Source organism: Rhinopithecus bieti, unplaced genomic scaffold (assembly GCF_001698545.2).
Source record: "Rhinopithecus bieti isolate Rb0 unplaced genomic scaffold, ASM169854v2 scaffold_4654, whole genome shotgun sequence".
NCBI lineage: Eukaryota > Metazoa > Chordata > Mammalia > Primates > Cercopithecidae > Rhinopithecus > Rhinopithecus bieti.
In genome coordinates this window covers 1085262-1111801 of record NW_016804499.1, presented here as the reverse complement: position 1 = coordinate 1111801, position 26540 = coordinate 1085262, and the positions used below count along the sequence as shown (strand labels likewise).

General features: G+C 51.1%; 1 protein-coding gene across 2 annotated transcripts in view; it reads right to left on the bottom strand.

Moving 5' to 3' along the window:
- IMPA2 (inositol monophosphatase 2) overlaps nucleotides 1–20639 on the bottom strand; it is a 43040-nt gene extending 22401 nt beyond the window's left edge. Inside the window, exons 1-2 of one of the 2 annotated variants that reach the window (XM_017868807.1) lie at nucleotides 20502–20639; nucleotides 10569–10702 (exon numbers count right to left, since the gene is read on the bottom strand). In XM_017868807.1, the coding sequence (XP_017724296.1) occupies nucleotides 10569–10702; nucleotides 20502–20624 (257 nt within the window). In that variant the 5' untranslated portion in view covers nucleotides 20625–20639. Of the gene's footprint in view, nucleotides 1–10568; nucleotides 10703–13994; nucleotides 14037–20501 lie in introns of those variants that run through there. The other variant, XM_017868808.1, reaches the window with a different exon arrangement.
- Between the last annotated feature and the right edge of the window lie 5901 nt (nucleotides 20640–26540).

Sequence of the window (26540 nt, the reverse complement as noted above, 5' to 3'; positions counted from 1 at the left end):
GTGCTTTTTGACCCGCCTGCCAGGCAACCTACTCAGCAGGGTTTAGAACACAGAGCGGCACCTCAGTCCTGGCGTTCGGAAAGAGTATCACAGATTCCAGCAGGCCAGGCAGAGAAACGCAAGCGCGAAGAACACTAGAAAACAAATCTTCGGCAGCAAAACTAAACTCGGCTTTAACTTCAGTCTGGAGGGGAGGAGGCTGAGAGATGACCAAGCAAGGTGGCCCAGGACTCTGACTTTGATTCTCCCAGTCGGTGCTGATACCTGGGCACCAAGGGGTTAAATGTCACTTGCGGCTGAGACCTCCTACGTCTGCACCCAGCCTGGCTCACCAGAACTGCAGACACAGGTGACAAACAGAGACCCCCCCCCCCGCAGCTGGGTCATTTCCCAAAGGTGCCCTTCCTGCCCTGCTCTCTGACTTCTCTGGTTTTTTCATAGTTTCTTAAGACAGAGGGTCTTGATGTGTTGCCCAGGCTGGAGTGCAGTGGTTGCGTCATAGCTCGTGCAGCCTCCAACTCCTGGATTCAAGCAACCCTCCTGCTTTGTTCTCCCAAGCAGCTGGGACTACACACATACCAACACATTCAGCTAATATTTTTATTTTTGTAGAGATGGGGTCTTGCTACATTGGCCAGTCACAAATCCAGCTTCCCTCTGGGAGTAAGCAAGGGTGGGGCTGCAGGAAGGAGAGAGGCTGGGACACTCCCTGCCCACCCCGGCCCCATGTGCCCTGTGTAGGCTGCACTCCTCCATGTGGCCTCCTTGACACACTCCTGCTAGAGGGACATGGGCTGCCTGCTCCTGCACTCTGCAGCAAGCCCTGGGCTGGCCCCTCCTTTGTAATGAGTCCCTCTGCAAACAAGGACTCTTGAGTATGCATCTGTCCTGCTAGGAACCTGACCGAGACAATGTCCTCTCAAGATTCACCTGCACAGAAGGGAACTCCTGGTTTTCTCTACTTGCCTCTACCTCCACAAACGGTACCTCCCAGCACCCCCTGTTCAGGCCAAAAACAAGGGAAGGCACTCTCGGCCCCATGGACTGTCACCCTTTCTCCTGCACGCTCCCCCCCCCCCACACACGCAGGCCCACACACACAGGGAAGGTGCCTGCGGTCAGGTGTGTTCACAGTCCACCTTCTGCAGGCTGGTCCCTGTGGAGCTGGCCACTGCTTATACCTTCCAAAGGCATTCTCAGGATCAAAGAAAAAACCAGATCTAAAGCATTCAGGGCAGTGCTTCGCACACTTTCGGACTGTCCCAAGTTCACTAAGGGTGGGGCCTTGGGCAGGCACTGAGCAAACATGGGTTCTGTGCATGACTGTGGCCTTGCTGAGACGTTTTCTATCCGGTTCCTGTGCCAGGTTCACACATGCACTAGAGAAAAAGGAGACCTGCAGAAAATAAGAAAAAAAAATGACTGAAAAGCAAGCCGGGCACGGTGGCTCCCGCCCGTAATCCCAGCACTGTGGGAGGCCGAGGCGGGCAGATCACCTGAGGTCAGGAGTTGGAGACCAGCCTGGCCAGCATGGTGAAACCCCGTCTCTACTAAAAACACAAAAATCAGCTGGGTGTGGCGGCGTGCACCTGTAATCCCAGCTACTTGAGATTGAGAGAGGAGAACTGCTTGAACCGGGGAGGCAGAGGTTGCAGTGAGCCTAACGTTGCAGTGAGCTGAGATCACACTACTGCAGTCCAGCCTAGGAGAGCGAGACTCCGTCTCAAAAAAAACAACGAAAAATAAGTAAAAACACAAAAATTAGCTGGCGGTGGTGGCACACACCTATAATCCCAGCTGCTCAGGAGTCTGAGGCAGGAGAATCACTTGAACCCAGGAGGAGAGGGATACAGTGAGCCAAGATCACACCACTGCACTCCAGCCTGGGCGACAAGGGTGAGACTCCATCTCCAAAAAAAAAAAAAAGAAATGCCCCATGTCCTGGTGGTTGGTGCGTTATCCATCATGGTCATCAGCCTCCTGGAAGCCACTTTCCCTGCACGAACCAGGAACCATGTGGTCTAAAATTTTGGATAAGACTGACGAGATGGGCCGGGCGCGGTGGCTCAAGCCTGTAATTTGTGGAGCGCGAGGACAGGCGGATCACGAGGTCTCAGGAGAGATCGGACCATCCTGGCTAATACGAGGAACCCCGTCTCTACTAAACATAAATACCAAAACACTGCGGGGGCGAGTGGCAGCGCCTTAGTTCCCAGCTACTCGGAGGCTTGAGGCAGGAGAATGGCAGTAAACCGGGAGGCAGAAGGCTTATTGCAGTGAGCTGGAAATCCAGCCAACGCACTTCCAGCCTGGGGGGACAGCAGCGAGACTCCGGTCTCAAAAAAAAAAAAAGAAAAAGAAAATACAAAAAGACTAGCCGGGCGAGTGGCGGTGCGCCTGTAAGTTCCCAGGCTACTCGGCGAGGGCTGGGGCAGGAGAATGCGTAAACCGGGAGCGGGCTTGCAGTGAGCTGAGATCCAGACCCACTGCACTCCAGCCTGGGGCGGACAGGAGCGAGACTCCATCTCAGAAAAAAAAAAAAAGAAGACTGACGAGATGTTGGTGTGAATGGAAAGACTGAAATGAAATCTCTGTGACTGCTCAGCCCCTTACAGTAGCCAGTCACCCCCTATGGCTGCTTACATTTGAATTAAACAAAGACCTCAGTTCCTCAGTCTCATGAGCCACCTTTCAAGGGCTTGGCAGTCATGTGGGTGAGCGGCTACCACTGTGGACACAGCAGACGGGGGCCACCCCTGCAGCAACAGACAGAGCCACTGGCAGTGCTGTCCTCCCTCCGTGATGCTGCGAGACAACAGCAGGCATCTCATGGTGTTCCATGTCACTCTTTTTTGAGACAGAGTCTCGCCCTGTCGCCCAGGCTGGAGTGCAATGGCGTGATCTCAGCTCACTGCAACCTCCGCCTCCTGGGTTCAAGTGATTCTCCTGCCTCAGCCTCACGAGTAGCTGGGACTACAGGCGTGCACCACACACCTGACTAATTTTTTGTATCTTTAGTGGAGACGGGGTTTCACCATGTTGGCCAGGCTGGTCCTGAACTCCTGACCTGGTGATACGCCCACCTCAGCCTCCCAAAGTGCTGGGATTGCAGGTGTGAGCCACCGCGCCCGACCTGATGTCACTTTTCTATGCACAGGAGCTGCCGCACACACTGTAACCTGGTTCCCATCCACTCTGGGACCATCCTTCCATTGCTCGGTTATGAAGTTCATGTATGGGATGCAGAGTCATCCAGCCCCTCCATTTTGCTGATAAATTATCTAGAAATACGCCCCTGGGATATGACAAGTGCACACATGCATCATCTCAGGTGGCACACATGCCACCTCCTCCCTAGCCCCCTAGAGAAACCCACAAATGAGTAGGGGCTTCTGAGCCAAGAAGACCAGGTCAGGTCAAGCTAGGGGCACTGAGCAAGACACGCAAGCAATCCTCAGCTGTTCCTGGAGAGCCCGGGCAGGCTCAGTCTGCCCCTGGAGCTTTCAGCCTGGCCAGGCAAGGCAGATGAGATGCGATGAACCCAGGTTTCTGGTTCTTCATCTACACTGCATGCCTTGCTCCTTTCAGGAACTGCCTCTCCACTATCAGTTGTCCACATGCTTCAGGGTCAGGTGATACACAGGCCCACCAGCCAGAGCCCCTGCTTAGGAACTGGTGCTCCCCAAACAGGTCTAGAGGAACAAATGGTAGGTAGAAGCCACAATGGCAGGTGGCGCAGGGGGTGGGGAGCCTGTCTCCTGACCACAGCAGCATGCAGGTGACACACAGATGATGATTCCACTTAGGGCGTGACCATGAGTGCTGTCAGCACTGCCCATTTTCCTAGAAATTTCAGGCACTAAATCTGTTTTCCACGTCTTCTGTAGCTACGTGACTTTCCTCTTCTGCAATGGCTTGCAATGACGTTTTTAAACAAAACACTCCACACCCTGAAAACACACATACAAGGAGCAACTGCAAAAGCTTCAACTGGGCACAAGGTTGGCAAAGCAGTGAACAGACATGACTCAGGTCCAGAGGGACTAGAAATGACTCACGCACAAAGGTAAGTTTCTAAGAAACTGAGGAGGAATGTGCAATTCTTCCTTCTCCTTTTCAAACTTGACTTCAAGTAGGAAACTGAAGCAGTGCAAAGAAGACCGCCAGTGAGCCCTGAAGGAGGAGGCAGTGTGGGTCTGCATGCACTGGCACCCCACACCCGTGACAGCTCAGGCTGCAGCACCCAGACCACCCACACAGCATGCCCACGTGCCTCCCAGGATGCTCGGGAGCAAGAGCTATGTCTGTTCATTTGCCAGACGTGTGTGTGGGACACTCTTTAAGGAAGTCACCAGCTTGTTTTCCCAGCAGCAACTATTATGTAAGTTAATCTGTTAACAAAGCTTCCGCTCTGTGTAACCTTCATTATTTATCTATTTGTTTTTAGGTTCATTTAGTGTAACCCAGCAAGTACTTATAGAAATCTTTTTTTTTTTTCTTGGAGACACGGTCTCGCTCTGTCAGCCAGGCTGGATTGCAGTGGCACAATAATGGCTTACTGAAGCCACAAACCACTGGGCTCAAGCAATCCTCCTGCCTCAGCCTCCTGAGCAGCTGGGACCACAGGCATCACCACACCTGACTAACTGCCTCACATTTTTTATGAGAATAACTCTAAGCACCCACATTGAGCACCGGATGTTTTTCAGCAGCTGATCACTCATACTTTACAGCTGTCTTCCTCATCACCCACCTTGTGTACAACTCTGCCCATGAGGCTGCCTGCCCGCCTGCAAGGTGGCACGCATCCCCCTTCCCACCTGCCTCATGCTTGTGGGCAGCAGGGAGCAGGGCTTCTGTACTGCCTGGCTGCAGCAGTGTGAAAGCCAGCAGAGGCATGAACTGTGCTTGGTCTTTGCAGGCACCACAAATACTTCCCTGGTACATGGGAAGAGATGTACAATTTTTATTCACTTAAACCTGATTTTACTCATGTAGGAAGCAAATACCAGTGAAACAGAATATTCTACAGCTCTCTGCAGAGGGAGCGGAGAGAGTCTGCTCTGCAGACGTGACTGTGGACGGATGTATGAAATCATAAAGACTTTCCTAAAAGCCACTGGAACATCTACATAAAATCCACCATATAGGCTGGGCATGGTGGGTCGTGCCTGTAATTCCAGCACTCTGGGAGGCCGAGGTGGGTGGATCACTTGAGGTCAGAAGTTCAAGACCAGCCTGGCCAACATGGTGAAACCCTATCTCTACTAAAAATATGAAAATTACCCGGACATAGTGGTGCATGCCTGTAATCCCAGATACTTGGGAGAGTGAGACAGGAGAATCGCTTGAACCCGGGAGGCGGAGGTTGCAGTGAGCCGAGATTGCACCACTGCACTCCAGCCTGGGCTACAGAGCAAGATTCCATCTCAAAAAAGAAAAAATATATATATATATATATATAACTAGGATAAAAAACAATGCACATGACTAAACTTAGGGAAAAAAAGAACATTCCATATCCCTATCCAATAGACAAGAGGAAAATAGCAACTGGGTTAAGGCCAAAAGTTTGGTAACAAGTTTATTATAGAATATTATATCCTACTGCATAACTGAACCACTTTTCTTCTAAAAAAAAAAAAATAGTTTTAACAAACCCTCCTTATAATGTTGACAGCCAAGTGCCTTTAAGCCTCCTTTTTTTTTTTTTTTTTTTTTTTGGCTACTTAGTCTGTTTAGTCTGTGGCAAGAAGGTCAGGCTCATCCCTGCAGCCCACAAAGGAGATGGTTTATGATGCTCTGTCCCCATCTTCACAAGCCACTGCCCAGTGGGAAAGCAGCTGGATGTCAGTGTCCAGCTGGTGGTGGCTGGAGCAAGTTTTTCCCATGTCAGGGACTCTGTTTGATGTTTTGCTTGACTCACGCATTCAACAGACACTGCTCTGTGACGGGCACTGCAGGGCAGCAGGTTACATAGCAGCTCTGGAGCAGGGCTGGGAAGACAGCTAAAAATACTAGACCCTTGAGCTGCCGGCCTCATCTCTGGGCCCAGGCCAACCCAGAGAAGCTCCAGCAGGCTGCTCCGCAGAAGGAACAAGGGCAGGGTTTCTATCACTATAGTTCAGGGAAGCTACTGAATCTTTTCCAAGTAGCTACACTTGTATCTCACTCAAAAACATCATCTGAAAACAGGTTCAGGCATCCCACAAAGCCAGGGCATGGCAGGAGACAGCTAACGTGGCCAAGGCCAACAGCAGGCTCCAAAGACCCAACCTATAAAAGCTCGGCCTTAGCGTGCTAGTTTGCTTTTTTATTTTTATTTTTATTTGTGAGATGGAGTCTCACTGAGATGCCCAAGCAGGAGTGCAATCTCGGCTCACTGCAACCTCCGCTTCCCAGGTTCAAGCGATTCTCCTGCCTAAGCCTCCCAAGTACCTGGGACTACAGGCATGCGCCACCATGCCCAGCTAATTTTTCATATTTTTAGTAGAGATAGGGTTTCACCATATTGGCCAAGCTGGTCTTGAACTCCTGATCTCAAGCTACCCACCCACCTCGGCCTCCGAAAGTGCTGGGATTACAGGAATGAGTCTCTGTGCCCAGCCCTGATTTGCTTTTTGTCATGTTATGAGTTCAGTGCTGGGACCTCAAGGATGACCATGGTCAGGTCCCTCGTTCACAGGTGAGGAGTTTGAGGCCCTAAGTGATAAGATTTGCCTAAGCTGCTAGGGCCAGTGACAGAAGCAAGTTTGTTTATTTATTTATTTATTTTTAGACAGAGTTTTGCTCTTGTTCCCCAGGCTGGAGCGAATGGTGGGATCTCAGTTCACTGCAACCTCCACCTCCCAGGTTCAATCGATTCTCCTGCCTCAGCTTCCTGAGTAGCTGGGATTACAGGCACACGCTACCACGCCCAGTTAATTTTCTGTATTTTTAGTAGAGATGGGGTTTCATCATGTTGGCCAGGCTGGTCTCAAATGCCTGACCTCAGGTGATTCACCCGCCTCGGCCTCCCAAAGTGCAGGGACTGCAGGCGTCAGCCACCACGCCCGGCCTATTTTTTTGTTTTGAGACAGGGTCTCACTCTGTTGCCCAGGCTGCAGTGCAGTGGGATTTCTCATAGTGGCTGCACCAGTTTACATTCTCACCAACAGTCTGCAAGGGTTCATTTTAATCTACATTTATCTTTTAAGACAAGGTCTTGCTCTGTCACCCAGGCTAGACTGCAGTGGCAGCATCACAGCTCGACCTCCAGGACTCAAGCGAGCCTCCCGCCTCAGCCTCCCAAGTAGCTGGGAACATAAGCATGCACCAGCATGCCCAGCTAATTATTTTTTTGTAGGGATGGAGATTCACCAAGTTGCCCAGGCTGGTCTCAAACTCCTGGGCTCAAGCAATCCTCTGACCTTGGCCTCCCGAAGTGCTAGCATTACGGGCATGAGCCACTGCACCCCACCAGAAGCAAGTTTAAACCTTACCATTCTTTGATTCAGTCTACACCTGTTTTCCAGGTCAAGGACCAAACCTTTGGATTTCATGGATGAGTGATATAAAATAATAAAACTGGGGAGCCTGTATCAGGTTTTTTAAAAAATGTCTATCTGACCGGGCGCGGTGGCTCAAGCCTGTCATCCCAGCACTTTGGGAGGCCGAGACGGGCGGATCACGAGGTCAGGAGATCGAGACCATCCTGGCTAACACGGTGAAACCCCGTCTCTACTAAAAAATACAAAAAACTAGCCGGGCGAGGTGGCGGGAGCCTGTAGTCCCAGCTACTCGGGAGGCTGAGGCAGGAGAATGGCGGGAACCCGGGAGGCGGAGCTTGCAGTGAGCTGAGATCCGGCCACTGCACTCCAGCCCGGGTGACAGAGCAAGACTCCGTCTCAAAAAAAAAATGTCTATCTTAAGTCTATCTTTAATATCATTTCATGAAAGACTAAAGTCAAGGAAAGAGAAAAGCTTAGAATAAAAGTCTTTCCTAAGGCAGGATGAGAAACAACTTCGTATTAAATATATTGTTTAAGGGATATATTTACATACTTTGAAAGCAGGAAAAAAACACAATGTCCTGTTTTATAATATGTATACAATTTTCTCTCATCACAAATTTATCAATTTTTCTACTATCTAAAATACAATTAAATCCCCAAGATTTACTTTCTTTTAATCTTAGTCATTGGCAAAACACTCACTTCACATAAATATGCTGAAAAACAACTTCATTTGATCTCAATTTTTGAGGCACACCGAGCAGAGAAGAAAACAGCCGCTTTCACCATGTCCGCACATTCACCCTCAGAGCTGGGGAAGAGGGAGGTGACACACAGACTGGGGCTGACCGTGGTGCGGCCAGAGTCCACTGGCTTGTGGGCTGGAGTCTGGGAACCCCAGCTTTCAATCCCTGATTCCTGGACAGGTGTGTGGGTCAGACCCTACCAGGGGGCCTTTTCAGAGATGGAGGCTGGTGTCCGCCCCGGGCACGCTCCCAGGTGAGCCTGCCTCACCCTACCCATAATCCCCTGCTCTGGGTCATGGTTTTCCAAAGGAGCTCTGGAGCCTGGCAGTCTCTGGCAACCCTCAGGCTGCAAGGGTGGAGGGAGGTACCTGTGCTCACCCCATAATACATTAACTTTTACCTTGTGTACACAACAGCGAGTATCTAAATTTACCTTTTACAAATAGAACCGACTGCACACGTTAACACAACAGTGGGTTGCATGCAATCTCAGAGTGCGGTTTGTCCAAGTGACCTGACTGAAACACATCACAGCCCCAATAACTTCACTGTGCCTGGTCCTGCATCTCCTCCAAGCCGTTACCAGACCCCACACAGATGAGCCAGCCCTCCCCTGCCACGGCCACACGGATCATCACCACAGATACCTCCAGGCCAATATGGTTAATGAAGGACCTGGAAACAGCCAGCTCATTACTGCAGCACGTTTCCTCTCAAAGAATCCATGATAAATTCTTTTGATATTGCCCTTTGATTAAAATTAGGTTTATTTATTTATTTTTCAAGACAGAGTCTTGCTCTGTCACACAGGCTGGATTGCAGTGGTGTGATCTCGGCTCACTGCAACCTCCGCCTCCCAGGTTCAAGCAATTCTTCTGCCTCAGCCTCCCGAGTAGCTGGGACTACAGGCCCACGCCACCACAACCGGCTAGTATTTATATTCTTAGTAGGGACAAGGTTTCATCATGTTGTTCAGGCTGGTCTCAAACTCCTGACCTCGTGATCTGCCCGCCTCAGCATCCCAAAGTGCTGGGATTACAGGTGTGAGCCACCCTAAAATTAGGTTTTAAAAGGCTTTTTAAAAATCACAAACACGCGGTGGCTTCAAGCCTGTAATCCCGCACTTTTGGGAGGCCGAGACGGGTGGTCACTGAGGGTCGGAGATGAGACCATCCTGGCTAACACGGTGAAACCCTGTCTCTACTAAAAATACAAAAAAACTAGCCGGGCGAGGTGGCGGGCGCCTGTAGGTCCCAGCTACTCGGGAGGCTGAGGCAGGAGGAATGGCGTAAACCCGGGAGGCGGAGCTTGCAGTGAGCTGAGATCTCGGCCACTTGCACTCCAGCCCGGGCGACAGAGCGAGATCCGTCTTCAAAAAAAAAAAAAAAAAAAAAAAAAAAAACATCTTTAAGAGATTCTACATAACGAAGAAAAAAGATCCCTTGGATCCAAGGTACTGGTCTTCAACATCTACACTGCAGAACTCCAGAGGTGAGGGAGGGGCCTCAGAACCCCCCAGACTTAAAGAAGATGTTTCAATCTGGGTTTCATGGCTCCTTTGAAACGCTATGCAAAATGCTGTGTAAATATTTTAATTTTTCTGAACAAAAGATTAATAGCTAGCATCAAATACTCAAAGGGTGACCCCAAAAAGGTTAAGAGGTGCTCATACAAGCCTCCTGTGGGGACAGCTCTGGGGCCCAGCTATGGTAGCCACTCCCGCTGTGCCCTCTAGCCTGGGGGAGGGGGCGTGCATCACTAAGCACTGGTGGTGGGCCGGGGACCCCAGGCGGCTGCCAGTGCCACTCGGCATCCCATCCTCCTGGGAAAGTTGCCCGGGAAGCTGGGCAACCACAGGCCACCAGGGGACATCACCACTCCAGGCTTCTTAGGGTGGGTCACACTTCTAGTGGGTCCTTCCAGAAATAACAAATGGTTTGGTACAGGGGTGCAAGGAGCTTTTCCTGAGCATGTGTTGCAAAAAGAGCTGCTTCGATATTCATAAGAGGATGCATTGACATGATGGTTGTTGAGTTTGCTTACAAAGTAACGGACAAATTGCAGGTTAGGCTGCATGGCTTAGGGCTTCATGTCTGGCCACATCAACACATGGCAGAGCCCCCGACCCCGGCGGACCCTGCATTCTCTAACACATGGCAGAGCCCCCGACCCCGGCGGACCCTGCGTTCTCCAACACATGGCGGAGCCCCTGACCCCGGCGGACCCTGCGTTCTCTAACACATGGCAGAGCCCCCGACCCCGGCGGACCCTGCGTTCTCTATGAGTGTGGTCAGGGCTACTGGGGGTGTTCCCAGAGGAGTACACCTACCTGTGTGAAGGAAACCTTTCTCGCAACTCAGAAATAATTAAATCTTCCACAAGGTGATCCGTTTCTGTCACAAGATCTGCGGCTGATGTTTTCGTTGAGACACGTTTTTCCTCAGTCAGGGCTTTTCTGATGATCTGAAATAAAAATACAGGATTTGGGTTAAACATGCAAACATCCTCCTCCCAGGCAAAGGAATTCTCGACTCGTTTGAGTCCCCTCTGCATTCAGCCTGCCACGGGGAGGGGGCAGCGGGTGTGGCTCTGTGGGTCACTGACTTCTGACATCACTGACCTCAGAGCTAATATCACAGCCTAGGCTCTCTGGGCTTCCAGTGAGCCCTAATGACTCCACCATTATTCTTTACAAGAATAATTATTTCTCCATTACTTGAAATGATTTGAAATGATTTTGTCCTACCTGTGAAACAATTTCTCTCTGAGTAAAACACAGGGGTTTTGAAAAGAGCATGAAACTTCCTCTGTAAGAACTGCCCAAAACAAGATCATGTTACACACCTGTGTCCCGTATAATCCCATGAATTCAAATTTAGGAGATTTCAGTGTAAAGTAAAAGCTTATTTTCCCTAATTCACTTTATCCCATGAGATGGGACATGCCCTCGAATCTGAATGTAAATGTTCCCACTGAGAGACCCGGGAGAGCTAAACTGTGTTTCAGGAACCATGACCAGCTCTCACGGCTGCTCGCGGCTGGAGCAGCATCCGCTGTCTCCGAGTTCATGCAAGGATGCACAGGGCTGAGCTTCAACACAGGCTCCACAGCTGTGCAAGCTGCCAACACACTGGTCCAAACCCACCACAGCTAAACACAGGAGCAAGGACTGGGATGGCCCCAAGAACCCCAGGAAAACCCACAGGAAGGGATAAAGAGTGGCTAATTAGTCCCTGGACAACTCCAGAGGGACCCGTTCTGGTCAGTCCAGGCCTTTCTTCTCCTTTTTGTTTGTTTTGTTTTATTTTAGAGACCAGGTCTCTCTCTGTCACCCAGGCCGAAGTGTGGTGTCACAATCGCAGCTCACAGCAACCTCAAACCCCACGGCTCAAGTGATCCTCCCACCTCAGCCTCCCCAGTAGCTAGGACTACAGACATGTGGTACTGCACCCAGCTAACTTTTTATTTTTTTAAGAGACAGGGTCTTGCTATGTTAGCCAGGAAGGTCTCAAACTCCTGGGCTCAAGAGATCCTCCCACCTCTGCCTCCAAGCGTGCTGGGATGACAGGCGTAAGCCACGGCGCCCAGCTCTTGCCCATTTCTGTCTGTCTCAACAACTTGGTGTCTCCCTCATCATGATGACAAAGTCAGGGCACCTAAAAACGAACTTAGAGAGCCTTCTTCCAAAACCAGCTACATCCCAAAATCCTGTATTTCTCTCAAAAGGACCATCAATTGGCCAGGTACCCAGACGTGACATCCATCATGTCTTCTGATAAGCACATACCAAGAACCTGCTAATGCCAGGCGCTCTGCTGCCAGAGGAAGCACATGGGGAATTCTACAGAACAGGCAGGAGCCCCCGAAACTCAGCCTTCCACATGCTCCTCCCCGCGGGGCCACAGGGGGCCGCCTGCTCTTCTCACTGCCTGCATCCCAGAGCTGGCCCATCCCATACTGAGCCGAGGCAGTTTTTGTTTTAATCTTGGTTGCAAAAATAACAGATATAGAAAATTCAGAATGTGATAGGTCATACCAAAAAAACAGCATACAGCGTCCACACAGTCATGTCCACTGGGTAGCCTAATACTCCAGGACTTCATATTCCTATGACACCCTTCAGCTCCCACCACCCAGGCCCTGCCTCTGGCCAGGATTTGCCAGTTCCTGCTCATTGCCGCCAGGTCAGTTTTCTCAAACCACCAATTTGCACACAGCACTCTCAAGAAATCAAGTTCCACAGGCCTTGTCTGTGAACCTCACACTCCTCACATGTGGCTCCCGTGGCACCTGCCCACGGTCCAGGACCCTCAACCCCGAGCTGGCCAGACAGGCCTTCGGCACAAAGTTTGTCTCATGTGTGGCCACGGTGATACCGGACATGTGTGTGTCTCTGTTGTGTACTATGTGTGGTTCATGAAGTTGGTATGGGGGGAGTCGGGTGTGTGGTCTTCCGTGTGGTATCCTGGGTGTGTGTGTGTGGTGCTGTGGTGTGAGAGGTGCAGGGTGTGTTCTACATCTCTGGTGTGGTATGTATCAGTGTGGTGTGGGGAGGATGCAGTGGTGTGATCTCTTACATCATCTGGTGTTGTATGTATCAGTGTGGTGTGGAGAGGGTTAGTGCAGGGTAGTGTCTCTACCTCTCTGGTGTAGTATGTATCAGTGTGGTGTGAGAGGATGCAGGGTGTGTCTCTACACTGCTCTGGTGTGTATGTATCAGTGTGGTGTGAGAGGATCAGGGTGTGTCTCTACATCTCTGGTGTGTAATTGTATCGTCGTGGGTGTGAGGGAATGGCAGGTGTGTCTCTACATCTCTGGTGGTGTAATGTATCAGATGTGGTGTGAGAGATCAGGGTGTGTCTGCTACATCTCTGGTGTGTGTGTATAAAGTGTGGTATGGGAAGGATGGCAGGGTGTGTCTTCTACATCTCTGGTGTGTATGTATCAGTGTGATGTGGGAAGATGCAGGGTGTGTGTGTCTCTGTGTGTTATCTCTGGGTGTGTATGGATTTCTGGCTGTGTGTGTGTGTTGGTGTGGTGTGGGGTTGTGGGGAGTGTGTACATAGAGCTGGGGTGAGAAAGGCGCCCTAACCAGGGGACACAGCCCCAGAGAAGATATGGCAGCAGTGCCTCTGGGATCTCGAGGAAGGGCAGACTGTGCTGCACAGGTCTGATTGGGGTCTGAGAGCTGCTTTTCTGGCAAGCTCTATGGTGACCCTGATGTAGGGGTGCTCACTTGAGTAGCATGGAGCTAGAGCAGGTTCTCAAACCCCCACATGAAGAGGGCCAACTAGGAGACCAGAATGTTCCATCTCCGCAGGCGGGGTGGGCAGGTGGGGGTGGGTTTTGAACCAGTACCCCCGGTGAGTCCAGGACCTCCCCACCCAGGACCACCACCTGAGAAGACAGCGGCTTGACTTCATACTTGTGGCATCCCCACATGGGGAGCAGCCGCAAAGCTACCTGCAAGCGTGGATGGTATTCCCACCGTCCACCCTTGCTGCCTCTATGCAGCAGCTGGAAGGGGAATTTTCAGACACCAATTACATCTCATCACTTTACTGCAGAAGATGATCCAATGGCTTCCCGCTGCTCACAGAACACACCCCAAATCCCAGGGCCAGCCCTTCACAGCTCACCTGACAGGTGAGCCCCACGTTGCTTTCCTGCTGCGCTCTGGGGCTTTCTCACCGATCCTAACCAAATCTGTTTCTGCCCCGGGGACTTCCTGTTTTCTGATCCTTCTACAACTTACCCTATCCCATCTGAAACCGTATCCCATCTGAAACCGTCCTTCCTGTCAGTTTGGTTGTTGACCGTCTCTCCCAGGCAGGAGCGCGCCAGGGCAGAGTTCTTTCTGCTTCCCTTCTGTACCCCGAGCATCAGGAATGCTCCATGGCATTCCGCAGATACACACACAGCAGTTACACAGAGTTCTTTGAAAGAATGAATAAAATACACATTGGGCTGCTTTAATAGACTGCAACATTTTTCCAAACTGCAACACTAGCGTCTATGTGAGTGCTGACCACCCAGGTCCTTCTGTCTGGCTGTTTTTCTAGTTGCCCTGTTGAAAAGACCCAGTACCGGCCAGGCGCGGTGGCTCCAGCCTGTAATCCCAGCACTTTGGGAGGCCGAGACGGGCGGATCATGAGGTCAGGAGATCGAGACCATCCTGGCTAATACGGGGAAACCCCGTCTCTACTAAAAAATACAAAAAAAACTAGCCGGGCGAGGTGGCGGGCGCCTGTAGACCCAGCTACTCGGGAGGCTGAGGCAGGAGGATGGCATAAACTCGGGAGGAGGAGCTTGCAGTGAGCTGAGATCCGGCCACTGCACTCCAGCCTGGGCGACACAGCGAGACTCCGTCTCAAAAAAAAAAAAAAAAAAAAAAAAAAAAAAAAAAAAAGACCCAGTGCCTTCATCCACCAGTCCCACCTCCTGCGGCTAGACCAGATCTGCTTCCTGCACCCAGACCCTCTCTCCTGGCACAGCCAGGCGCACTTCCTGAAACACTCACGGTGACCATGCGTCTCCGCAGCAGAGCACTTGGTGGCGCCCTGTCACTATGCGGATAAAGCCCTGTCACTATGCGGATAAAGCATACAAAAGCTTCCAGATTTGCCCTTGCAGCAGAGACCATCGGACCCCAAACGTCCAGTCTCCCCTTCTTCCTTTTGGAACAGAACCCCCAAGTTGGAGCAAGCACAGAGCCGCCTCGCAATCTGCATGCCATGCCTCCCGTGCAGATATGTGCGGCCTCAGCACCAAGTTCTGCCCCAGAGGATGGGACTGGAAGCAAGACCTGCAACTTCCGAGTCACATCCTCAAAAGGACACTGCCTTGCACTTCCTCGTGTCCCGTTGCGCCTGGCCACAGGCTACCAAGTAGTTGTGGTGCTGCCCGTGCAGGAAGAGAACACATCAGAGCAACAAGGGAGGACAAAGCGGGGTCCCTGGGTGACTTCGTGGAGCAGACCGCCCCACCCCATACCTCTTACTAACTAGACTTCCCCTGCTCCTGTTACTGGCCTCTGTGAAGAAACCAAACTATCAGCCCAGCAGCTGCGGGCCTTTCCCAACTCCTTTCTCAGCTCCCCTCTCCTCCCCTCTGAGCTCTGAGAAGGCCATGGCCCTGCCACATGGAATCATTAACCCTGGGGTCTCCTGCTGGAACCGGCACTGCTGGCCTCAGCCAGCCCACTGTCCTCGTCCTTTATGACTCAGTTCAAACATCACCTTCCACATGAGGAGTCTCCAGCTTCTGCGGGCAGAGAGGGGCACTCACCCGACTGTGACTACAGCACTTACACAGGCCACCAACTGGCAGCCACAGCACTTATCACCCCATGTGTCTGTTCAACCAGCCTGGGTAAGGAACCCTGCCCCTCTGTCTCTGTCCACCTCCAAAAGGCCATGGTGCACCCTGTATGGGGGACTGCCTCATGGGGGTCTCCAGGAACACCTGCTAAGTGAATGCATAGAGTCCTTGGCTGCTACACACTGAGCTCACAGTTAACTAAATATTAGAGGACTTTTTTTTTTTTTAGACGGAGTCTGGCTGTGTCGCCCAGGCTGGAGTACAGTGGCGCGATCTCGGCTCACTGCAAGCTCCGCCTCCCGGGTTCCCGCCATTCTCCCGCCTCAGCCTCCGACTAGCTGGGACTACAGGCGCCCGCCACCCCGCCCGGCTAATTTTTTGTATTTTAGTAGAGACGGGGTTTCACCATGTTAGCCAAGATGGTCTCGATCTCCTGACCTCGTGATCCGCCCGCCTCGGCCTCCCAAAGTGCTGGGATTACAAGCTTGAGCCACGGCGCCCGGCCTAGAGGACTTTTTAATATGTACTCGTGTGTCGCCTTATCTAAGCTCACTGGTATTTATGCACTCAGTTTTCCACATTCAAAACATACACAGCTGCGTGTGTGGAGGAGGCAGGTGCTGAGGGCCCTCGGGGCAGCTTGGAGAATGTCTGCTGCAATCTGGGTGTGTCTGCCAGGAAAACAGGGCCGAGTCATAGGTTACAGAGGGAAGAGTGGATTCAGAGGCCGGATGCTGTGCTGTGTTATGCTCTGTTGTTATTTTTCTCTTGAGACAGGGTCTCTCTCTGTTGCCCCAACTGGAGTGCAGTAGCGCAATCTTGGCTCACTATAGTCTTGACCTCCTGAACTCAAGCAATCCTCCCGCCTCAGCCTCCCCAGTAGCTGCAACTACAAACATGCGCCACCACGCCCGGATCATTTTTATTTTTATTTTGTAGAGGTGAGGTCTCACTATATTGCCAAGATTGGTCTCAAACTCCTGGCCTCAAGTGATCCTCCCGCCTCGGCCTCCCAAAGTGCTGGGATTAAGACGTGAGCCACTACACCCAGCCTTCATAATCTTTTAAAATATTAACTGTTTTCTGTTTTTATTCATATTTATTATCTCAGTTTCTCTGATGACTTTCTTTGTGGGTGTGTTACAGGGAAGGCCATGGGGCTCGAACATGCCTGTGCGTCCTAGCAGCAGGGCAGGTGACCCTGTGGCCAGCCTCTCCCACTAGACCTGGCCTCACAATTAGGTGGCTGTCTTGCGTCAGGTGTGCAAGGCCCCTTCACACCCAGCCAGGGCGGCACACCCCATGCCAGGCTCAAGCCCCCTCAGGTGTCCTCCCTCCTACACCTCCATGTCTTTGGACACGATGTCCCTTGTGCCTGCAATGACATCCCTGGCCACCTCCTGCCTGTCTGTGCCCTCAGCCTCCATCTACTCCAGCACAGCTCCTCCAGGAGGCTGCCCGTCCACCCACTGCCCTGGCTGAGGCCCCTCTTCCTGGGTCAGCTACTGCACAGCCCACTGTCCTTGGTCACTGCCCTGTCCCCTCCACTGGACCATGCACTCCTCCAGGTTGGGAGCTCTGCATTTCATCCCGGTAGCTCTAGGAACTACCCTCACCCCGGGCAGGGGGCTGATGACAGCAACATGCACCCATATGCACCAGAAAGGGTTCTATCAGATGTACTCAGGGGCCTTGCACGCATGGGGGCTGCGCGAAGTAGCTTCCTTCAGTCACCAACAGACAATGACACTAAGCTAACCTAAAAAAACTCAGAAGCCCTGTCCTGTAGCTCTTCATGAAGAAGACGTATATGCAAAATTCCCTTCTAGGATGTAATTCTTGTTTTCAGCAGTTTCATAACATCAGTGGGAGTAGAGAGGGATAAAGTACACTCTGGAAGAATCAGATAGCTGTGAATTCAAATTCCATATGGGTTCTCACGGCCTTCGTTCCCTCTTCAGTAATAACAGTGTATCTAACACATTGGGTTGTTTTAAGAATCACATGAGGTATTGTATGAAAAGGTCTTGGTACACAAACTGATTCACTGACACACAGAAACTCACCAGTATCAGTTGTGAGAACACGTATCTGAGAAAATCTAATGACTTTCTAAGCTAATTTTTGTATTTTTACAAAAAATAAGAACCTACCGTACATACAATGTACAAGTTGCAAATGGGATGCTAAAATACTAGGTTAAGAAAAGTTTAATTCACAAATTGTCCTATCCTAACAGAAAAGGTGATGAAAAGTACTGTATTTCTAAAATCAGTAAGTGAGACTCAAACCGCCCTGCCCTTTGGCCAGGATCACATCCACAGGGCGGGGGAGAATGTGGGGTTGCCAGGTAAGTTCCTGCTGAACCCCTTTACCATGCTGTTTTCCCTCAGTCTTAGAAAGATTTTAAATACTCTCCACCAGCAATAAGTTAGGTATGCTGGTTTTTAATTAATGTTTTTCAGCTACTCGCTAACTAAGCATGCACTTCACAGACCCCTGTGACTCGGGTCTCTCCTTCCAGGAGCATTCTGTTAATGTATAACATACAAAATATGGGCCTGAAGTCACTGAAGCCTGAATTTCAAGTCTAAAAGGAAAGGTCACCATCAACTCCAGCTTCAGAGACATCCGAGACTAACATATTCATGGAGACGCCCAAATATCTTTCCTGTCTCACCCCATCCTGGTCTTGTGCTCCTGTCCCCATCCGACCTTTATGCCTGTCACTGCAGGGCAGCTGGCATGTGCTCTGGAACCCAGGCCCTGTATATCACCCACAGAGCAGCACGCTGGAGCCTTGCCAGAGTGCGGTTTCAATAGGCAACGTGTCTTTCCCTCTGTCAGGTCAGGAAGATGTGGCCACTGGAGGTGTGCGCCTGACAACACGCCCCACGTTTATGCTTCCAGATTTACTGCAACACCAGTGAATGTGTTGTGATGGTTAATTTTATGTGTCAACTTGACTGAGCTATGGGGAGCGCAGATATTTGGTGAAACACTGTTCTGAGCTGGGTGTGGTGGCTCACGCCGGTAATCCCAGCACTGGAAGGCCGAGGCGGGCAGATCACCTGAGGTCAGGAGTTCAAGACCAGCCTGGGCAACATGGGGAAACCCCGTCTCTACTAAAAATACAAACATTTTTAGCTGGGTGTGCTGGCGCATGCCTGTAATCCCAACTATCAGGAGGCTGAGGTAGGAGAATCGTTTGAGCCCAGGAAGTGGAGGTTGCAGTGAGCCAAGATTACGCCAAAAAAAAAAAATTGTTCTGGGTGTTTCTGCAAGGGCATCAGCATCTTAATCAGGAAAGTAGATCCCCCTCCTTCCTGTGCACAGGCCTTATCCAATCAGCTGAGGGCCCAAACAGAATGAAGCCCTATGGCCTTTGAACTGGAACATTAGCTGTCTCCCGGGGTCTCCAGCTGCCAGCCCACCCTGTAGACTGGACCTACCCACCTCCTGCCAGTCCTGTTTCTCTGAAGAACCTGATACATGTGACAATCAATAAAACCTACCAGTTCATCAGGCACCCAGGTAATAACATGCCTACACGTGGTGTCATGTGGCACATGTGGTCAGCAGTTCAGTTGTTGATGCATCACAAATCTCTGCACAACCTCAACCCTGGGAGGAAGAGAAGGAGCTGGTCCAAGCACATGTGGCTCCCAGGCCAGCCCACCTCAGTTTCTCGAATCCTCAACACCTCCTTTAGTCTTGTGGCTATATTTCTCCTCACCTTGATATCTAGTCGCCCTCCGCCCTGACAAGGCACTGGCACCTTCCATACCAATGCCAGCAGCCACCGGCCACCCACATGCCAGCTGCATTCCCTGTGTTGCAGGGCCCGTGGCCTGTGGCCCTGCCTCCTCCAGTGGCTTTCCTCCTATCTCCCCACCATTCTGCGGCTCATCCCCCTCCCACCATTCCTTGAAAGCGGGTGTTTGCAAGCCCTCGGACCTGCCTTCAGCAGCTGAACTTTCTGGAGATGGGCTCCACCTCACGCCCTGCCCAACTCCATGGCCTGAGCTCACACTGACAGAGCGCTTCCTCTGCCCTGTGCTGTTCTGAGCAGTTCACATGTACATTGACTCCACACCGTAACTGTGAGGACAGCAAAAATTGTTCTCCTTGTGTTAAGATGAGGAAACAGAGGCACAAAGAAATGGAGAAAGTTGTCCAAGGCCCCGCGGCTGTAAGGTACAGGAAAGGGGATCCCAGCACCACAGTCCAAGTCCACCATCGCTAAACAGAGCCGACCCCACAGCTGTAGCCATCATGATTACTTCCTAATCCCTCTCCAGCTCACATTTCTCTCAAAAGCAATGAGAGCCAGCCAGCTGCATGAGCCAGAAACCCAGAAGTCCTTTATTCCTATGTCTCCCTCAATCTATGACTCATCATCAAGTCCACCCCAACTCACAGACACCAAGGGCCACACCCCATCAGTTCGAGCAGGAGGCCCACCTGCAACTCTGCCCTCCTCACAGGGCCCCCAAGTCCTGACCTCCTCTCTCCCACCTCAAACGTCAGCCGAGGCGCTGTGCTTGCAGGTCCTCAGTGCTGTGTTCTCTTTGTCCCCTTCTGCTCTTCATCTTCTCTATTGGCCCCGACCCCTCGTCTTCCCTCTCCCCTCCCCAAGTCCATCGCCTAACTTTCCTAGCTGACTCCTGCTTTTCTTTCTAAAGACACACTCAGCTGTGACTTCTTCCAGGAAGGTGTCCACATCCCAGTGGACACCTCCCAGTCCCCCTGCATACTGCAGTGACCAGCGCCTGGCCAGGTCTGTACCTCTTCCATCTCTCACATGAGAGGTGAGCCCAGGGACAGGGCGCCAGTCTGCAGAAGGCCTCCTGCCATGTTCATAGCAGGAGGGGGCAGAGCTGGGACAGCAGACACAGGATCCTGAAACTGGCTCAGCCTAGAGACCAGGGCCTTCCCTCACCTCCCACAGAAGAGAGAAGACGCAAACCAGGCTCCAGGCTCCTGTCTCCACTGGGCCCAGGAGGAGGCAGGGAGAGAGGGAGGGGCCTGGACTCCTGAACTCCCGAACTCCCTTCTCCTCCATGTCTCAACTCCCTATGCCTTTGAGCTCCTGCCTTCCTTCACCCCTAAAGCTCGGGGAGGGTGGGGCCTGTATCTCACTAGCAGCCTCTCCATCCTCTGGCTGAGTGATTTCATCCACCCTCGTGCCCCACACTCCAAAGACAGTAATCTCCCAAAGGCAGGGCTTCATTTGGGTGAGCAAGTGACTATCTCAGGGCCACAGAGTCCAGGACTCACTCTCCCCGTGGAGATGAGCCCTCTATCAGCCTCTCCTTAAGGGGGCACAGGTGGGACCTCCCTGGCACTGTGGAGTGCCAAGGGCTGGGATGAGGCTGCCCAGTGGCAGGGGCAGTGCCTTCTGCCCTCCCCCTTCTTCTCAGACAGCTTTTGTTAGCAAAACGGGTAGGAAATGACAGGGACCTCTCAGACAGGGTCAGGAGCAGTGGGCCTCGGACCCTTGGAGACCATGTGCTGGCCCACGCCCCACCAAAGGGACATCTGCTACTCTGTGCCTGCCAGCTGCTGTCACAGGAATTCTGTCTCTGCTGATGTTTGAAATGTTGGAGAGTTTTCGAATTTCTCACGTAGGCTGACCCCACCCTGCAGAGCTAAGCAAACACTGTAGGCGTGGACCAGGCGAGGCAGGGGCTGGAGGCTATCACCAGCACCTCCTCTCCTCCTCCTGCCTCCTCTTCCTCCAGTGACGGGTGCGCTCAGCCTAGGCAGGAAGAGCAGGGAAGCCTTTTCTGGAGAAATGAACCACTTCAGAAATGACCTCCACAAACTGGCATTTGTGAGGCTCCCAAGGAGGAAAACGGGAGTTGGACCCGGGCTCACCCAATGGCAAAGCCCATCAGTGGCCAAGCCTGTTCTCCTCCTGTCTGGGACATGGCCCTAAATACCATCTCCAGGAACATGACTTCCGCATTGCATCTCTGCCACCAGCTTGGGTGCAAATCCAACATCTCCACTTAGTGAAACCCTGTCTCTGCAAAAAACTTAAAAATACATATTATCCAGGCATGGTGATGCCTTCCTGCAGTCCCAGCTACTCAGGAGGCTGACATGGGAGAATCACTGGAACCCAGGAGGTGGAAGCTGGGATTGCACCACTGCACTCCAGCCAGGGAAACAAAGTGAGACTGTCTCAAAAAACTAAAATAAGAAATCTACTGGCAATTCGAGCTTAACCCACGCAGAAGAGAACACTCAACTCCCAGCTCCAAACCTGTTCCTCCTGCAGTTTTGCCATCTCGGGAAGTGGCAAATCCATTCAATCAGCTTTTCAGGCCTAAACCGTTGAAGTCATCCTTGGCTCCTCTCTTTCTCTCACACCCTACATCCAACCCAGAGGCAAACCCAGTCACCTAAGCCTTCAAAGCAGATCTTTTTCACCACCTTCTTCGCTGCACCCCAGTCAAATCCACACTCATTTCTCACGTGGCTTCCTATCAGATACCTGACTCTGGTCCCCCTAGTGTCCCTCACAAGACCTCATGCAGCAGCCAGGGTGGTCCCCTATACACAGTCCTATAAAGCCCCACGCAAGACTCTGCCCCAAACCTCCCCTCACACTCAAGAGTAAAAAGGCTAAAGTCCTTTCCTGAGTTGTTCAATGATTCTTTGGTGGATGAATAAATTTATAATCAATGCTTTATTACCATCATTTTAAAAGCAAATAATATCAAAGAAACCAGTAAACGGCTGGGCACAGTAGCTCACGCCTGTAATCCCAGCGCTTTGGGAGGCCAAGGCAGGTGATCACCTGAGGTCAGGAGTTCGAGACCGGCCTGGCCAACACGGTGAAACCCCGTCTCGACTAAAAATACAAAAGTTAGCTGGGCATGGTGGCGCATGCCTGTAACCCCGGCTACTCGGGAGGCTGAGGCAGGAGAATTGCTTGAGCCCGGGAGGCAGAGGCTGCAGTGAGCTAACATCGTGCCACTGCACTACAGCCTGGGTGACACAGTGAAACTCTGTCTCAAAAAAAAAAAAGCCAATAAACATGTGCATTTAAGTTCATTAATTATCTAAGAAATGCAAATTAAAATCACAATAAAATATCACCTCAAGCCCATCAGAATGACTACAATATAAAAGATCATACCACATGTTGTGGAAGACGTGGGGAAATGGGAACCCTCACACCCTGCTGGGTGGAGTGTAACTTGGTACATCCTCTTTAAAGAACGACTTGGCAGAATTTACGTTCCCAATGACACAGCAGTTCTACTCCTACTATTAATAAATCCCCCTGGCCGGGCGCGGTGGGCTCAGCCTGTAATCCATGCACTTTGGGAGGCCGAGGCGGGTGGATCACGAGGTCCCAGGAGATCGAGACCATCCTGGCTGACCGGGTGAAACCCGTTTACTAAAAATACAAAAACTAGCCGGCGCGGTGGCGGCGCCTGTGTCCAGCGACTCGACGAGGCTCGAGGCGAGAATGGCGGGAACTCGGGCGGCCGGAGCTTGCAGTCAGCTGAGCTGCCGGCCCACTCCGCCTCCAGCCCGGGCGACCACAGCGAGATCCCGTCTCAAAAAAAAAAAAAAATCCCAACAGAAAATGCATACACACACGGGCCGGCGGCGCGGTGGCTCAGAGCCTGTAATCCCAGCACTTTGAGAGGCCGAGGCGGCGTGGATCACGAGGGCTTCAGAAGATCGAGACCATCCCTGCTAACCACGGTGAAACAAACCCGCTCTACTAAAAAATAAAAAAAAATAGCCGGGCGAGTGGCGGGTGCCCGTAGTCCCAGCCTACTCGGAGGGCTGAGGCAGGAGAATGGCGTAAACCGCGGGAGGCGGAGCTTGCAGTGAGCTGAGAATCCGGCCACTGCACTCCAGCCCGCGCGACAGAGCGAGACTCACCCGTGCTCAAAAAAATAAATAAAATAATAAAAAAACTAAAAAATAAAAATAAAAAAAAAAAAAAGAAATGCATACACACATAATCAAAAGACACGTGCAAGAAAGTTCACAGCAACATTATCTGTATTAACTCCAAACTGGACATTATCCAGTTTGATATGAATGAGGCCGGGCGCAGTGGCTCGTGCCTGTAATCCCAGCACTTTGGGAGGCCAAGGTGGGTGGATCATTTGAGGTCAGGAGTTCTAGATCAGCCTGGCCAATATGGTGAAACCCCGTCTCTACCAAAAATACAAAAATGAGCCAGGTGTGGTGGTGCACGCCTGTAGACCCAGCTATTCAGGAGGCTACAGCAGGAGAATCGGTTGAACCCGGGAGGCAGAGGTTTTTGGTGAGCCAAGATGATGCCACTGCACACTAGCCTGAGCAAGAGAGCTAGATGTCATCTCAAAAAATAAATAAACAAAAATAAATAACAAACGAATAAAACAGTTGAATGAATAGTGATGTACTCACATAATAAAATACCATGCAGTGGAAGTTCCCATAGTGCCACTCCAGACTGGCAGCACCAATGTCAGCTGGGAATGTTAGAAATGCGCATTCTGGGCCGGGGGCAGTGGCTCAAGCCTGTCATCCCAGCACTTTGGGAGGCCGAGATGGGCGGATCACGAGGTCAGGAGATCGAGACCATCTTGGCTAACACGGTGAAACCCCGTCTCTACTAAAAAAAAATACAAAAAAAAAAAAAAAAACTAGCCGGGCGATGTGGTGGGCGCCTGTAGTCCCAGCTACACAGGCTGACACAGGAGAACGGCGTAAACCCGGGAGGCGGAGCTTGCAGTGAGCTGAGATCCGGCCACTGCACTCCAGCCTGGGCGACAGAGCGAGACTCCACCTCAAAAAAAAAAAAAAAGAAAAAAAGAAATGCGCATTCTGGTGCCCACTCCAGACCTAGTGAATGAGAAACCCTGTGGTGGGACCCCATTTGCCTTAATGAGCCCTCTTGGGCTTCCAACACAGCCAAAGCTGGAGCTCCACAGCAGCGACCCAAGGAGTGTGACCACATCAAGGAGATCCTGAGAAATTCTGCTGGGAAGATGGATGGCTCACAATAGGTACACAGAAAACTAGACAAATGCAAAGCAAAACAAAATTTTCTTTAACTTTAAGGAAAATACAAGTTGCATTAGAAAGAAAGGAATACGCTGCCGGGCTGAACCATGAGTCACATTTGCATGGCCATCCGAGCATGGACACCCGTGGAACCACACGGCCAGGGCAGCTACACGGCGCAACACTGAATAATTCTGTCAACAGTGAACAACTCAAGAAAGCATGACAGCAGCATATTACTTAGAAATGGGTGTAACTCTCAGAAAATTGAAAACAGGGACTCTGGACACAGGGCAAGGGGTGGGGAGCACGGGCCAGGTGCTGCTGTCCTTCATCATGTGCTTTCAGTGTTACTTCACTCATGAAATTCCCGGTGTGAACAACCAGCAAAAAGGAAAATCACAATCAAAACAACAGTGTGTTGGTAAAGCCAGATGGACAAGTGGGGACACGGGTCCAGAGCCCACCAATGTGCCTTCTGCCCTGAGGAGCCAGAGGTAGACAGAAGAATATTCACATGTCAAGGACGCACTGTGTGGAGGGTACACCACCAGGCAAGGATAAATACAGCTGTGAGGACTGCCAGCTCAGCAGGACCAGGTGGGGCACAGGAAAGACAGGGAAGGCCACCTGAGAAGCGGTCTGTGAAGGAAGGGGCTCAGGAGCCGGGCTCTGGAGACAGGGAATGGTTTGCACCCTCCATAGGCCAGAAGAAAGGCAAGAAAATGCAATGTGTGTTTTGCAAACACCAAGCAGAGCAACCACATCTGGCCGGACATGGGGACAACAGGCCCACTTCGCAAGGCCGGGCCTCGGGAAGCAGAACCTGCAAGGGTGTGCAAGACCAACTAGAGAAGGGGAAGTCTACGGTTCTGAGGTGCAGTGCTGGGTTTTTCTTTTTCTGCTTTGTCCTGAGATTTTGTTACAAGTAAACAGAGATGAATTTCCTGTGAAGCTAATGACCCTTAAGCGTCAAGGCCCCCACTTGCCTGCAAGGGACCCCAACAAAGTGTTCACAAAGCCGTACAAAAACCCCTTTTCTAATGGGCAAAAGTCAGCTGTTTTGACTGTAGATCTAACTTTGTGCCTTTCCACTTGAACTGTCCCTCCATCAGACTTTGCATAGGTGGCACTGGCGTGGATACAGCCAGTGTGGGCTAAAGGTAAGCTGAGTAGATGCACTAACTTTGCTTCAATAGGGTTTGCAGTCACGTTTCTCTGTAAGTTACTGAGAGCCATCCAGTGTAGAAAGGACTTCCAGACATACTCCCCTGTCCATCACGCCGACCGACCTGGCACGGTGACAAAAACATACAGGACCAGAGGACACAGGCACCAGCACTGAAAATGTGTGGATCACAGAAATAAACCAGATTTCAACTGCACAGAGGCAGAAGCAAGTCTGTGAAAAACAGACTCACTTACAACTAATGTATAAAAAAATTCATAGAAGGTTTTCAATTTGATGGCATCCTAAAAATTTACATGGCCAATTGTTACCAATAACAAGTTTGAAGCCTCAATTTTCTAAATTATCAGTAATAAATTTCAATCAGCCAAGAAACAGGAAACACTGAATTTATCTTTCTATTCTCCCCATATAAAATAGTACACAATCATTGTCATTCAAAAGACGAAAACGGTATGAAGCCAGAAAAAGGGCAAAAAGTGTTACAGAAACATGAGAAGCGATGAAAGAATTGTTGTTTTGTATATTTTGTGATATTTGCAGTATTTCTCAGCATCTTAAAATTTATAGATGTGATGGTTTTTTTTTTTTTTNTACAGGTGCCCGCCCTACGCCCGGCTAGTTTTTTGTATTTTTTAGGAGAGACGGGTTTCACCGTGTTAGCCAGGATGGTCTCGATCTCCTGACCTCGTGATCCACCTGTCTCGGCCTCCCAAAGTGCTGGGATTACAGGCTTGAGCCACCGCGCCCGGCCGTGATGGTTCT